Source organism: Pantherophis guttatus, chromosome 4 (genome assembly GCF_059756535.1).
Source record: "Pantherophis guttatus breed Tessera chromosome 4, ASM5975653v1, whole genome shotgun sequence".
Lineage (NCBI taxonomy): Eukaryota > Metazoa > Chordata > Lepidosauria > Squamata > Colubridae > Pantherophis > Pantherophis guttatus.
The window spans coordinates 22,230,085-22,243,327 of record NC_142066.1 but is presented as its reverse complement, the minus strand read 5'-3'; the positions used below and the strand labels follow the sequence as shown (position 1 = coordinate 22,243,327).

Genomic DNA, 13,243 nt, shown 5'->3' with positions numbered 1-13,243 from the left:
AGAAAATGATAATCAGCAGCTCCAAAATCCCTGGTCATCTCTAGTCTCAGTACTAACCATACCCAACTTTGTTTACCTTTCCAGTCCAAAGTAGGAAATGTAAGTGCTGAATTTGTGGAGACAATCTTTGTTCTTCTTAAAAAATAATCTGATTTAGTAGATTAGATCAGTGATGAAATCCAATTTTTTTTTACTACCGATTCTGTGGCGTGGCTTGGTGGGCGTGGTGTTGTTTGGTGGGCATGGCTTGGTGGGCGTGGCAGGAGAAGGATACTGCAAAATCTCCATTCCAACCCCACTCCAGAGAAAGGATACTGCAAAAACTCCATTCCCTCCCCACTCCTGGGGGAAGGATTTTGCAAAATCTTCATTCCCATCCTACTCTGGAGCCAGCCAGACGGTGTATTTGCCGGTTCTCCAAACTACTCAAAATGTGTGCTACCGGTTCTCCAGAACCTGTCAGAACCTACTGGATTTCACCCCTGGATTAGATTAAGTTTAATATGGGTATGTTCTAACTTCTTCATTCAAGTTCAAAATAAACATTGTTCAAGCACTTTGAATATATTCTTTCCTAATCTTCCCTGGAAAGGAATCCCTCTATAATCATATAACAAAATTGACAGAACTTACTTTCTATCCTGTATTAATTTTGATCTTCCCTCCATCAAAATACGCTCATCTTCCAGTAATGATACCAACATTTCCTGTAATAATTTCAATACCTTGATTTAAACAAATGGCGCTTTTTTGACACAAGCCTGTTATTGTTTATTTACATATGTAGACATGGTATTTGATCTAATGGTCTCTCACCCTTTTTCCTTCTCTTCAGAAGGAGGCCATGACAGAAGCTGAGAACTTCACCTCTATCAGAGAATTCATCCTACTGGGATTCACCAGCGACAGAAAAATCCAGCTTCTCCTCTTTGGGGTGATTCTCATCTTTTACTTGATTACAATTTTGGGGAACCTGCTGATCATCATGTTGGTAGAGTCTGATGTACAACTCAACACTCCTATGTACTATTTCCTTTCTCATCTTGCGGTGATCGAAATATGTTACATCACCAGCACTGTGCCCATAATGTTATCTCACCTCATGGCTGGGAATGGAGCCATCTCCTTCCCACTCTGCATTGCCCAGATATTTGTGGCAGGGTCCATGGCTACTACTGAGTCTTTGTTACTGGGTGTCATGGCTTATGACCGTTATCTGGCCATCTGTTCCCCCCTAATATATACTGTTGTCATGAACCAACGCTGCCAGTTGCAGTTTGCTGTAGCCTGCTGGATAATTGCTCCACTGTTCTGTGGCATTTGTGATGTCTTCCTGGTTTCTCAAACTTTCTGTGGTCCCAATCATATCAATCACTTCATGTGTGAATTTCTTGTGGTGTTAAAACTTTCATGTGGTGATACACAAGTCATTGAGAATATCATATCTGGTGCTGGAGTCCCTCTCCTTCTGCTTCCCCTTTGTGTCATCCTGACCTCCTATGTGTTTATTCTTTATTCTGTATCCCACATGAAGTCTACAGTTGGACAGCGCAAAGCGTTCTCTACCTGTGGCTCTCATTTGCTTGTAGTCACCTTGTTTTATGGTCCTATCATTTTTATGTATATAATTCCAAACTCAATCTCAGCTCCTAATCGTAATAAGCACAGTGCAATTTTCTACATTTTGGTCACCCCTCTGCTTAACCCTATCATTTATACCCTAAAGAACAAGGACATCCATAGGTCAGTAAGAAAGTTATTGCAAAGAAAAGACTTCGACCAGAAAACATAAATGTTTGTGTCAATTTTTTTTTTTAAAAAATGGTCATGTCAGATTGGCTGATCTTGAGTATTAATTCAGAATGCCTTAAATGTTGGTTTGTCTAGCCATAAACTCAACCTGTGAATGACCTCTCAGACTATTTATTTGGGTATTTGGGTGCAATGTAAATACGTTTGTTGTTGTTTTTTTTAGGAAAAATGAGGTATGTTTGGTGCTATTATAGCTGCTTCCTGGGCTCTTTACAAAAGTCCCTTTAATAGCAGAGTTAAAGCTGGAGAACAGTTGATATAATCTAAAGCAGGGGTGTCAAACTCAAGTCCTGATGGATGGATCTGGCCTATTGGGTGCTTAGACCGGCTTGCAGTGCCTCTGTCAGAAAAATGAGGTTGTGAGGGCCTTACGTGGCCATCCCAGGCTCTGTTTTTGTCTGTGACAGCCTCCTACAGCACTCTGCCAGCAAAAATGGAGCTCAGGGAGGCAGCCCATGGCAACCCAGTCTCCATTTTCAGCCGTGATGGCTTCTTACAGTCCTCTGTCAGTGAAAAAGGAGCTTGAGGAGGCTGCACATGCCCCTCCCCCCAGGCTCCATTTTCATGCTGCAGGAGGCCATCAAGGCTGATAACGGAGCCTCTATGAGTGATGTTGAGCTGGCCATGCCCCAGCCACGTCCACCAGTCATGCCCCCCCACCCGAGGTCAAATACAACCCTTATGCAGCCCTCAATCAAATCTAGTTTGACACCCCTGATCTAAAGTTAAAAAAATGTGTGTGAAATGAAGGGAAATTATTTGGCTGAGAGGGATACAGTCTACTGCCTACATTTTGCAAAGTTCTATTAGTCTGGAATATTGTTTTTAAAATCCAAGTTGATCCAAAATGAATAATGGATATTTGTTATTGATATTTATCACAGGTTGACCATATTGTAATCTGTTCTAAACTTTTGCCCAGTATCAATGTTAGTTGACCAGTTATAGATTCTTCTTTCTCCCAGGTACTTTTTGTAAACAGACAAAACATGCTGGCGGAGGAATTCTGGGAGTTGAAGTCCATACTTCTTAAAGTTGTTAATGTTGAGAAATTATCTACCAGGGAATGTGCATCTAATGATATCAGTGACATTTTTCTCTGGGTAAACATATAAAAGGTTGTTGTCAGCTTTGGAAGCCATATTAGGCCGGAAGCTTCCATGCTGTCACCTTTTCCTGGGTGGGAAAGTTGGAGGGGGGATTTAGTAGAGGGGTTGTCTGTAGACATAATAGCATTCTTCCTGTCAGTCAAGGTCAGGCCAATCCTGCATCTGGAGAAGGAGTGGTCGGAGTGATGTCTCAAGATGGGACGGCGGTTGATTGGAGCATGTGATTGACTGAGGAGTGAGGGGATGGTTTTGGGGGTTTTGATTTACTGAGGGAAAACCCGGACCTCTCCGATTCCGGTTTTCCCAGATGTGCCAGTTTACCTATTCTAGTAAATAGAACTTTGAAAAACACTTGCTTCAGAGTCTTTACTTGGAGTGGGGGTTTTTCTGGAATGCTGACAGTTGTATTGTGCCATCGCTGACTATTGGGGGCGAATCATTGGCCCCCACGGATAGGGCTCGCAACCTGGGTGTCCTCCTGGATTCACGGCTGTCGTTAGAAGAGCATGTGACGGCTGTGTCCGGGAGGATTTTTCATCAGGTTCGCCTGATCCGCCAGTTGCGTCCCTATCTAGATCGGGACTCCCTACACACAGTCACTCATGCCCTCGTTACTTCTCGTCTGGACTACTGCAACGCTCTCTACATGGGGCTCCCCTTGAGGTGCACTCGGAGGCTCCAACTGGCGCAGAGTGCGGCCGCGCGGGTGGTGATGGGAGCGACATGGAGTTCCCATGTAACACCTCTCCTGCGCGAGCTGCACTGGCTCCCGGTGGTCTTCTGAGTGCGCTTCAAGGTTCTGGTTATCACCTTTAAAGCGCTCCATGGCTTAGGACCTGGTTATTTACGGGACCGCCTGCTACCACCAATAGCCTCCCACCGGCCAGTACGCTCCCATAGAGAGGGGCTCCTCTGGGTGCTGTCGGCCAAACAATGTCGGCTGTCGGCCCCTAGGGGGAGAGCCTTCTCTGTGGGGGCACCTACGATTTGGAACGAGCTCCCCCCGGAGATACGTAGGATCCCGGATCTGCGCACCTTCCGCCGCGCGCGTAAGACTTTTCTATTTTATCAAGCTGGCCTGGCCTAAATCTTCCCCCTTTTTAAATGTGGAAATTTTAAATTTTTAAATTTTAAATTCGTCTTATTTATAGGGGCATGGGTAAGGCGTTTTAAATTGGGGAGCCATTTTGGATTTAATTCTGTTTTAAACATATTTTAATGTTTATATTGTATGTTTTTTAATTTTGGCTGTTCACCGCCCCGAGTCCTTCGGGAGAGGGGGCGGTATAAAAATCTAATAAATAAATAAATAAATAAAAATATTGTAAAGTCTATGAAAGAATTTATTCCACTAATATTGTACAAGTTTGTCTGAATGCCTAATCTTGATTAGAATTAGAATTCTTTATTGTCCAAGTATGATTAGACATCTAAGGAATTTGTCTCCGGTGCATAATCTCTCAGTGTACATACAACTATAGTGAGAGAATATTGAACTGAATATTAACATCTTCAAGATTTAATAGGAGCAAGAGAAAACACCAAATTGATGTCCATTTTCTTCTTCTTACAACTATTCAGGAGATGGTCTATCTACTGTCTTTGAGATCCAAGAAAGCTTGGCCAAGAAACAAGTTATACTTGACCTTAGTCATGTATTTAAACATGGAGAGGCATTTAACTTCACAGTTAATGGGAAAGTTCCTTATTTAAGACATCTAAGGAAAACTATGCAAGAGTTTACATATGTGGTGTAAAACTAGAAAAGTAAAGTTACTCTCTCCTCAGATGCATGTCTCAGAGAAAGACCCAAGAATGATGATAGGATTCTAAAAATATTAGAAGCAAACAGAATTCTAGGAAAGGACAGCATAAGATACAGAGATCCTTAGAAAGAAACTATGTTCATGAAATATTGCCTCTTTGTTCTTTTAGAACTCCCTTCTCTTTCTAGTCTTGACCATCATTTCATAAGGTAAAAGGTAAAGGTTCCTTTTGCACATATGTGCTAGTCATTCCTGACTCTAGGGGGCGGTGCTTATCTCCGTTTTAAAGCCGAAGAGCCAGCACTGTCCAAAGACATCTCCGTGGTCATCTGGCTGGCATGACTAAACTCCAAAGGCGTATGGAACGCTGTTACCTTCCCACCAAAGGTGGTCCCTATTTTTCTACTTGCATTTTTTACATGCTTTCAAACTGCTAGGTTGGCAGAAGCTGGGACAAGTAACAGGAGTTCACCCTGTTATGCGGCCCTAGGGATTCAAACCGCTGAACTGCTAACCTTTCGATCGACAAGCTCAGCATTTTAGCCACTGAGCCACCACATCCTATATTTATTCCCAAATCCCCTTTTTTCTGACTGAGTTACATGCAAAGTAATTTACCTGAGAGATATCAATTTTTGGGATTGTTCCCCTTAGGTGATGAATCTAAAATCAAGCAGAAGTTGTGGATAGGCAGACTGGAGATCAGCAAAGTGGATGATTTCACAAACTCATTACCAACACATATACATTTATTCCTTCTCATCCACATGCACACAACCTTCAGGGACGGAGCCTTGACAGCTTCATTTGATTGGCCTGGGATCAAAAAATATAATTATGATGATACTTGAATACCAAACCTGTGGATGAACTCATTCCAACAGTTTCAACACTTCCACAACACTTTCCAATAGTAAATGTTAAATTGGACAAGGGTGAGGGTTGAATTCTGCAGCTCTCCACAAAGGAAGGGCCTGGGAAGGAAGAATTTACCCTCCTGCCTCCTAGACCAGTGTTAACTTGACCAGTATTAAGTTTTTCAGTTGAAGTGTGCTAGAAATTTCTGATTTCTGGTTTAATGCTTATGGAGATTCTCAGTCATCCAGGTTGTTATGTATTGAATATATACTGTATTGTTGTGTTAAGCCCTGCTAAAGTGAAACTAACTTTTAGATTATCCTAACTGTTAACTTCAACTGTTTTGGGGGAAACTCAGAATTTTCATATTTGGGCTGGCTTTTTAAGGTATTGTGATTGGTTGAGGGCCTGTGGGCCTAGAGTATAAATTACAGGGATTTGCCTATTGTTCTTCAGTTCCAGTTTGAGTCAATAAACACTGTTGTAATCACTGTTGTGTCTGTTTTTGCCCATTGCAGCCCACAACACAATACAGATCATGATTGTCCCAAAGCTGCTTTTTTTCAGAAGGCAACTGGACTTTCACTGGAGACATTTCACTTCTCATCCAAAACACTTCTTCAGTTCAGAACTTGGATGAGAAACAAAATGTGTTCAAGCAAAAACAAAGAGAAAAAGCACCTTTGAGATTTCTGGTTTAATATTTATTGATAGTTAAAAGACATACAGTATGAGAAAGATGCTAAAATATATGGCTTTTATGAAGAATTAACAGAACTAGACCATATACTAACAGAGACAGATGAAAAGCTAACCAAAAAAAATTATAACTATCGATTGAGCATTAAAATGGAAGAAGAGCAAGTAAAGGAAACAATGAATAGAACGGGCTAAAAAATTTGGTTATGCTATAGAGTTAGATAAATGGCAGCAATTGTGGGATAGGAATTATAAACTAACAATGGCAACTGCATATAAAGAAAATCTATATAAAATGTTTTACAGATGGCACTTTCCAGTGATAAGACTGGCAAAGATATTCAAGGATATGTTGGAAATGTAATCAGACACTGGGTTGGTATTATCATACATATGTGCTTGACATGCACAAAGGCAAAATAATACTGGACAAAAATACATATATGGTTAGAAAAAATGGTGAAGAAGCACATAGATCGAAAGCCAGAAATATTTTTGCTGGGTATTTTACCAGAAAAATACAATAAAGGGAATACTTATTTAATTTTACATATATTAACAGCAGCTAGAATTGTATTTGTACAACAGTGGAAAAACAAAGAGATCCCTACAGAGGAAAATGTAATTAAAAAAATATTAGAATGTACAGAAATTGATAGATTAACACTTAAAATTAGGGAGAAGGAAGAAACTGAATACTTTTAAACATGGGATTTGTTTTTATCAATGGCTAACTATCAATGGCTAACAAAATGGAGATGAACAATGGGACACAGTGGCTCAGTGGCTAAGACACTGAGGTTGTCGATCAAAAGGTCGGCAGTTCAGCGGTTTGAATCCCTAGTGCTGCATAATGGGGTGAGCTCCCGTTACTTGTCCCAGCTTCTGCCAACCCAGCAGTTTGAAAGCACATAAAAAATGCAAGTAGAAAAATAGGGACCACATTTGGTGGGAAGGTAACAGTGTTCTGTGTGCCTTTGGAGTTTAGTCATGCTGGTCACATGACCACGGAGACGTCTTTGGACAATGCTTTGAAACGGAGATGAAGATTGCCCCCTAGAGTTGGTAATGACTAACACATATGTGTGAGGGGAACCTTTATCTTTAACTAGCAGAAACCAAAGTTAGAATTTTAAAAGCATAAGAGAATGATTAATTACATAAGGAAGGTTCACTAAAATGCTAAGCAAATGCTATTTTATTATGTGATCGTTATTAATGTTATGAATATTATCGTTACTATTATGATTACTATTTCTTAAAATTAACTGTACTCAGACAACACACTGTTTATGTAGATATTGAATTTTTTATGTTTAATAAAAATCTTCTAAAACTTAAAAAAAGAAAAATGGAGATCATTGGGTATTGGTTTTCTAAAATTTTGATTCATCTATCCAAATAACTTTCTTTTCTTTTATTAAAGATAAAAAAATATCAGGTGCTGAATAACCGACCAGGAAGATAATTAATTGGAACAATTTCCCTAGGATTGTTAACTGCTACCAATATCTTTTCAGTAGAATCTCTGAGAATAAACCAACAAAAGAAAGTTCCACATTCCCATTGATATCATGCACACTTCATGGATTCCTTGTGGAAATAATTATACTCGTTAATTAATCCCAGGGTATCTCCAGGTGTTGTGAGTTATAATTCATCCATAAGAGTTTAGATGCTTTTAAGAATTATGAGATGATAAGTCGCTGAGTCCTGCCAAGATTTAAAAAAAAAAATTGTTTAAAAAACACAACTTCTTGAGAGTTGTACAATGGATCATCAAACCCTCTCCAATTACATATTGGAGTAGACATTGATATGTCTACTGAGACAGACAGAAGCCAAGCGCAAGGAATGACTCCTTTGTAGTTGCTTGGTAAAAGGCTAAGGTAAGCTGAAATTTTTCTCCTAGATAAAGGATTCAACAAAGGAAAATATTTGTAGCTCAGGGTTGAAATGAAGGGTCCTTGGTGCTCTCTGAGCTTGCTTGTTTCCTTGCAAATGTTTCATTACCATAACTAGGTAACATCATCAGTGCTAGTAAGGAGTGCTGTTTGCTGTCAGTTTATATTCTGGTGTCTTGCTTGTCTGTGTGGGTGGGGGATAAAGATGAAATGCTACCGGTTCGCACCAGTAAAAAAAAAAAAAAAAAAAGCTACCAGTTCAGGTGAATCTGTAGTTAAAAAAAGCTACCGGTTCGTCTAAACTGGTATTTCCGACAATTAGTTGTACAGCGTGATTTATATTCTATATTGCATAGCACAGCTGTTCCACCCCGCTGTTCTATTTACCTTCTTAAGCCTCATTTTTCTGTGCACAGTGTGCGTTTGGCATGCAGCACGCATGCGCGGACACCAAACTGGTGGCAAACCGCAGAGGATTTCACCACTTGAATAAAGGATTGATTGATTGAAGTTCCATGAAGTTGCTGTTGCATCCTAGCAACTTCATATGTAATTTTTCTTCATGGCAATCTGCTCCTAACCTGGACTTTCAGGTTTTTCTAATAGTGTACTCTTGACTGGTGCAACCAAGTCCATCAATCTTGCAGGTGGTCCTCCTGTTCCTTTATTTCCACCTTTCTCAGAATTAGAGACTTCTCAAGAAAACTAGGTCTTTGCATAATATGTCTGCAATAGGATCATTTGAGCCTGATCATTTGTGCCTCAAAGTGAGAAATATGGCTTGATTTGCTTGATAGCATTTAGCATTAGCACTTACAGACTGTATATACCACTTCATAGTGCTTTACAGCTCTTTCTAAGCAGTTTACAGAGTCAGCATTTTGCCCCCAATAATCTGGGTCCTCATTTTACCAACCTCAGAAGGATGGAAGGCTGAGTCAACCTTGAGCTAATCAGGATCAAACTGCTGACAGTAGGCAGAATTAGCCTGCAATACTATATATATATATATATAAAATATGGATTTTAAATTGATAAATTTTAAACTATGGTCCAAATTTAATTATTTTAAATCTATTTTTAATCGTACTTTATGTATAAATGTTTTATTTTGGCTGTTCACCGCCCTGAGTCCGAAAGGAGAAGGGCGGTATAGAAATTTGAATAATAAATAAATAAATAAATAATAAATACTACATTCTAACCACTGTGCACCATGGCATTAAGGATATTAGGTATCCTTAATGTATATGATTTACAGACCCAAAAGATGATTTAAGAATTCAGAGAACATTTTAGTTAAGACTACTATGCTAGTTTTCAATGACAGCCTTCAATGTAATGTACAAGCAGGAGACCTTATACCATTCCAGACAAATGGCTATCCAGCCTCTTCTTAAAAACCTCCAGTGATGGAGCACCCAAAAATTATTTTATTAAGTTTAACAATTTCTTTTTTTTAAAAAAAATGTTTTATTTGCAGTTTTCTTTTCACACCATACATATTTTGTGGACAGTGTATTGACTGGAAGGATGGAAGGCTGAGTCAGCTTTGAGCCTGGTGATTCGAGCTGCCAAACTGCAGTCACCCAGAAGTCAGTAGAAGTAGCCTGCAGTACAGCATTCTAACCACTGTGCTACCATGGCTCTTAATGATGATCCATTGGGTTTTTTTCTTGGTTGTCCATGGTATCCTCAGAAGCCTTCTTCAGCACCAAAGTTCAAGTCTAGATTCTTTTCAATGTGAACATTTCACAATGTAAGAGCCCATAGCTCCCCACTCCATCCCAGCAGCAGCAGTTACTACACAATCATACCAATCGTTTGGCTACATATCAACCTGAGAGCCCCAGGTCTGTTGACAGAACCATATCTTCAGGACCTTCTGAAAAACAACAAGGTGGTGGCCAATCTTATCTCTGAAGGAAAGATATTCCAAAAGGAAGGAGCCACTGCAAGGAAGGCTCTTTTCTTGGTCCACTAGATGCATTTCACTAATACATACCGTGCCTCTCCACTCTGATGGGCTGGATACATGTAGGTGGGGAAAGGCAATACTTCAAATAACTTGGCCCCAAGCCATGTAGGGCTTTAATGGTAATAACTGGCACCTTGAGAAACTGAACAGCCACTTGTCAAAAATAGTATAGGGTCTCCTGCTTGAGCAGGGAGTTGGACTAGATGTTCTACAAGGTCCTTTCCAACTCTATTATGCTGCAAAAATGAATTGCAACTGGAAGTAAATCAATAACCAATGCAGCTCCTTCAAAAGAGGTGACACATGTATAAATCTTGACTCATGCAGAATTATGTGGGATGCTGCATTTTGAACCCACTGAAGCTTCTGGATACTCTTCAAGGACCGCCCCACGTACAGCACATTACAGTAATCCAAACAGGAGGTAACTATGGCATGAGTGACTATGGATAGGGCCTCCTAATTCAGGAGAGGGAGCAATTGGTACACCAGATGAAATGAGACTGTTCCCATCCTGCTTACAATCTTTTTGGATTGTTGCCTTCTGGCAGAAGATACAGAACAATTAAAACTTGGACCACACATTTTCAGAATAGTTTTTATCCCAGAGCTGCAATTGCACTCAACAATGAACTAAAGGGCCACCATCAGTGAGCTGTTGGACAGCATTACTTGGTCTGTTGTGTGGATGTTTGGGTGGTTTATGGGTGGGGAATTTATGGTGGGTGGGAGTGTATTTGGGGATTGTTATGTGTGTTGGACCTGGTCTTTGGGTGTTAAGTGACTTTTGTTGTATGGGTATACCGTGTATACACGTACAATGACAATAAAGTTGTTGTTATTAAATGTGCAAAGTCCCTCCCACTCATAGCCTTGAGAAGGAGTCTAGAAGAACCCACAAATAACATACCAATTCCAATTCTGTCTGGGGAATGCCAGAGTCAAAGATGAAATAGATTGGCCATGGGAAACCAAAATCCCAGAGTCACACTGTCTTGCCAGGGTTGAGTCAAAGATGGTTCTCCCCATTCAGACCATTATAGCCTACAGGCCTTCAGCCTGCACTGTCATAGTGTCACCTGTCTAGCTAGGGGTGAAAGATGTATAATTGGGTGTGATTAGCATGCTGGACTCACTGGAGAAGAGCCTAATGCTGGGAAAGACTAAGGGTAAAAGAAGAATGGGACGACAGAGAATGAGGTGGCTGGATGGAGTCATTGAAGCAGTTAGCATGAGCTTAAATGGACTCCAGATGATGGTAGAGGACAGGAAGGCCTAGAGGAGCATTGTCCATCGGGTTATGATGGGTCAGACATGACTTTGCAACTAACAACAACAACAAAGCATGCTGGACCCCATGCCGACAGATGATCTCCCCCCCCCAGTAGTTTCATGTACACATTAAAATGGAGAGGCGAAAGGCTTGAGTTCCGAGGCATTGCTGGATTCTAGGATTTGAACTCTCCTCTCCTATTAACATGGACTGAATCTGGCTGCAAGCAAAGAAGGGAGAATCAATGTAACACAGTGCTTCCCATTCCCAAGCCCAGAAGCTAGTTCTGAAAGATACCATAGTTGATAGTATCAGAAGCTGCTGAGAGGGACAGGAGGGCAAGAATGGTTGCACCCAACTCCACCCTGAGTCCTCCAAAGTGTGACCAATGCCATTTCAATGCTATGCCCTGCCCTAAATTCAGACTGAAAAGGTTCCAGATAATCCACTTCATTCTCCTTTGTAGCTGTGTGCCAATCACTCTCCCAACCACCTTCCCATATCCATCCAAGTTGTAACCAAATTTAAGTTGCCTTAGCTTTTGAGTTAAGACAAGACTATCCGGGGGTTGAGCCTGCCATTATGAAAATGGTTATCCTTGATATAAAATTTATGGAGTCCATCTCATAACTCTATCTTGAGATATAAGAGTGGGTTATGATTGGTTTGTTTTGAGAGTAATTTGGTCTTTTGCTAATCTAAAGGAATCTAAAACTTTGCTTCATTTTCCCTTCCTTACAGTAGGAGGCCAGGATGGAAGCTGACAATGTCACCTCTGTTAAGGAGTTCATCTTACTGGGACTGGCCAGCCAAAGAAAAATACAGCTTTTCCTTTTTGTAGTCATTCTCCTTGTCTACTTGCTTACGGTTTTGGGGAATCTCCTGATCATCATCATAGTGCAGTTTGACGTTCAGCTCCACATTCCCATGTACTATTTTCTCTCACATTTTGCAGGGATAGAAATATGTTATGTTACCAGCACCATGCCCCTCATATTAACCCATCTCTTGACTGGAAATGGAATCATCTCTTTTGCACTCTGCACCATCCAGATGTATGTCGCATTGACCATGGGGAGCATGGAGTCCTTTCTCTTGAGTGTCATGGCCTATGATCGCTATCTGGCCATCTGTTGTCCTCTAATTTACCCTACTGCCATGAGCAAGCAAAAGCAGTTGCAGTTTGCTCTAGCCTGCTGGGTTATTGCTCCCGTGCTCTCTGCCATCTGTGTTATCTGTCTTGTTTGCCAAACTTATTGTGGTCCCAACCAGATCAACCACTTCATATGTGAGTTGCCAGTGGTGCTGAAACTTGCGTGTAGTGATACACAAATAATTAAGCTTGTGAATTTAGCTATAGGAGCAATAGGCATTCTGGTTCCTCTGTCGGTTATTCTGACCACCTACGGCTGTATACTTTATTCTGTCTCGCATATGAAGTCAAACGTTGGGCTGCACAAGGCTTTCTCTACCTGTGGCTCCCATTTGATTGTGGTCATTTTGTTTTATGGAACCATTATCTGTATGTATATCATTCCAAAGTCGGCTACATCTCCTGATCATGATAAACAAATTGCAGTCTTCTATGTTGTGGTCACCCCTTTGCTCAACCCCATCATTTATACCTTGAGGAATAAGAGCATACATAGGGCAGCATCCAAAATGCTGTAAAGAGTTGCTTTATACCAGGGGTCCGCAACCTGCGGCTCTGGAGCCACATGTGGCTCTTTTACCCCTCTGCTGTGGCTCCCTGTCACTCAAAGTATGTGTCACAACCACCAATGTGTGACACCCACTGGCACACTATTTATTGAGCTTTTCAACCCCTGGTAGGCCAACCATGG

General features: G+C 40.8%; 2 protein-coding genes across 2 annotated transcripts; both read left to right on the top strand.

Annotated features, from left to right (window-relative positions):
• Positions 1-838: 838 nt before the first annotated feature.
• LOC148113886 (olfactory receptor 5P56-like) lies at positions 839-1,792 on the top strand. Its single transcript, XM_087893514.1, has one exon. It carries the CDS (start codon positions 845-847, stop codon positions 1,790-1,792), a length of 948 nt encoding a protein of 315 aa, XP_087749640.1. The 5' UTR covers positions 839-844.
• Positions 1,793-12,152: 10,360 nt separating this feature from the next.
• LOC117659936 (olfactory receptor 5P56-like) lies at positions 12,153-13,243 on the top strand. The gene has a single exon (XM_034407978.2). The coding sequence runs from the start codon at positions 12,153-12,155 to the stop codon at positions 13,068-13,070; it is 918 nt and encodes a 305-aa protein (XP_034263869.2). The 3' UTR covers positions 13,071-13,243.

What these genes read in the sequence shown, in the direction of transcription:
- LOC148113886 (XM_087893514.1), top strand. Translation starts at nt 845, where the DNA reads ATGACAGAAGCTGAGAACTTCACCTCTATCAGAGAATTCATCCTACTG.
- LOC117659936 (XM_034407978.2), top strand. Translation starts at nt 12,153, where the DNA reads ATGGAAGCTGACAATGTCACCTCTGTTAAGGAGTTCATCTTACTGGGA.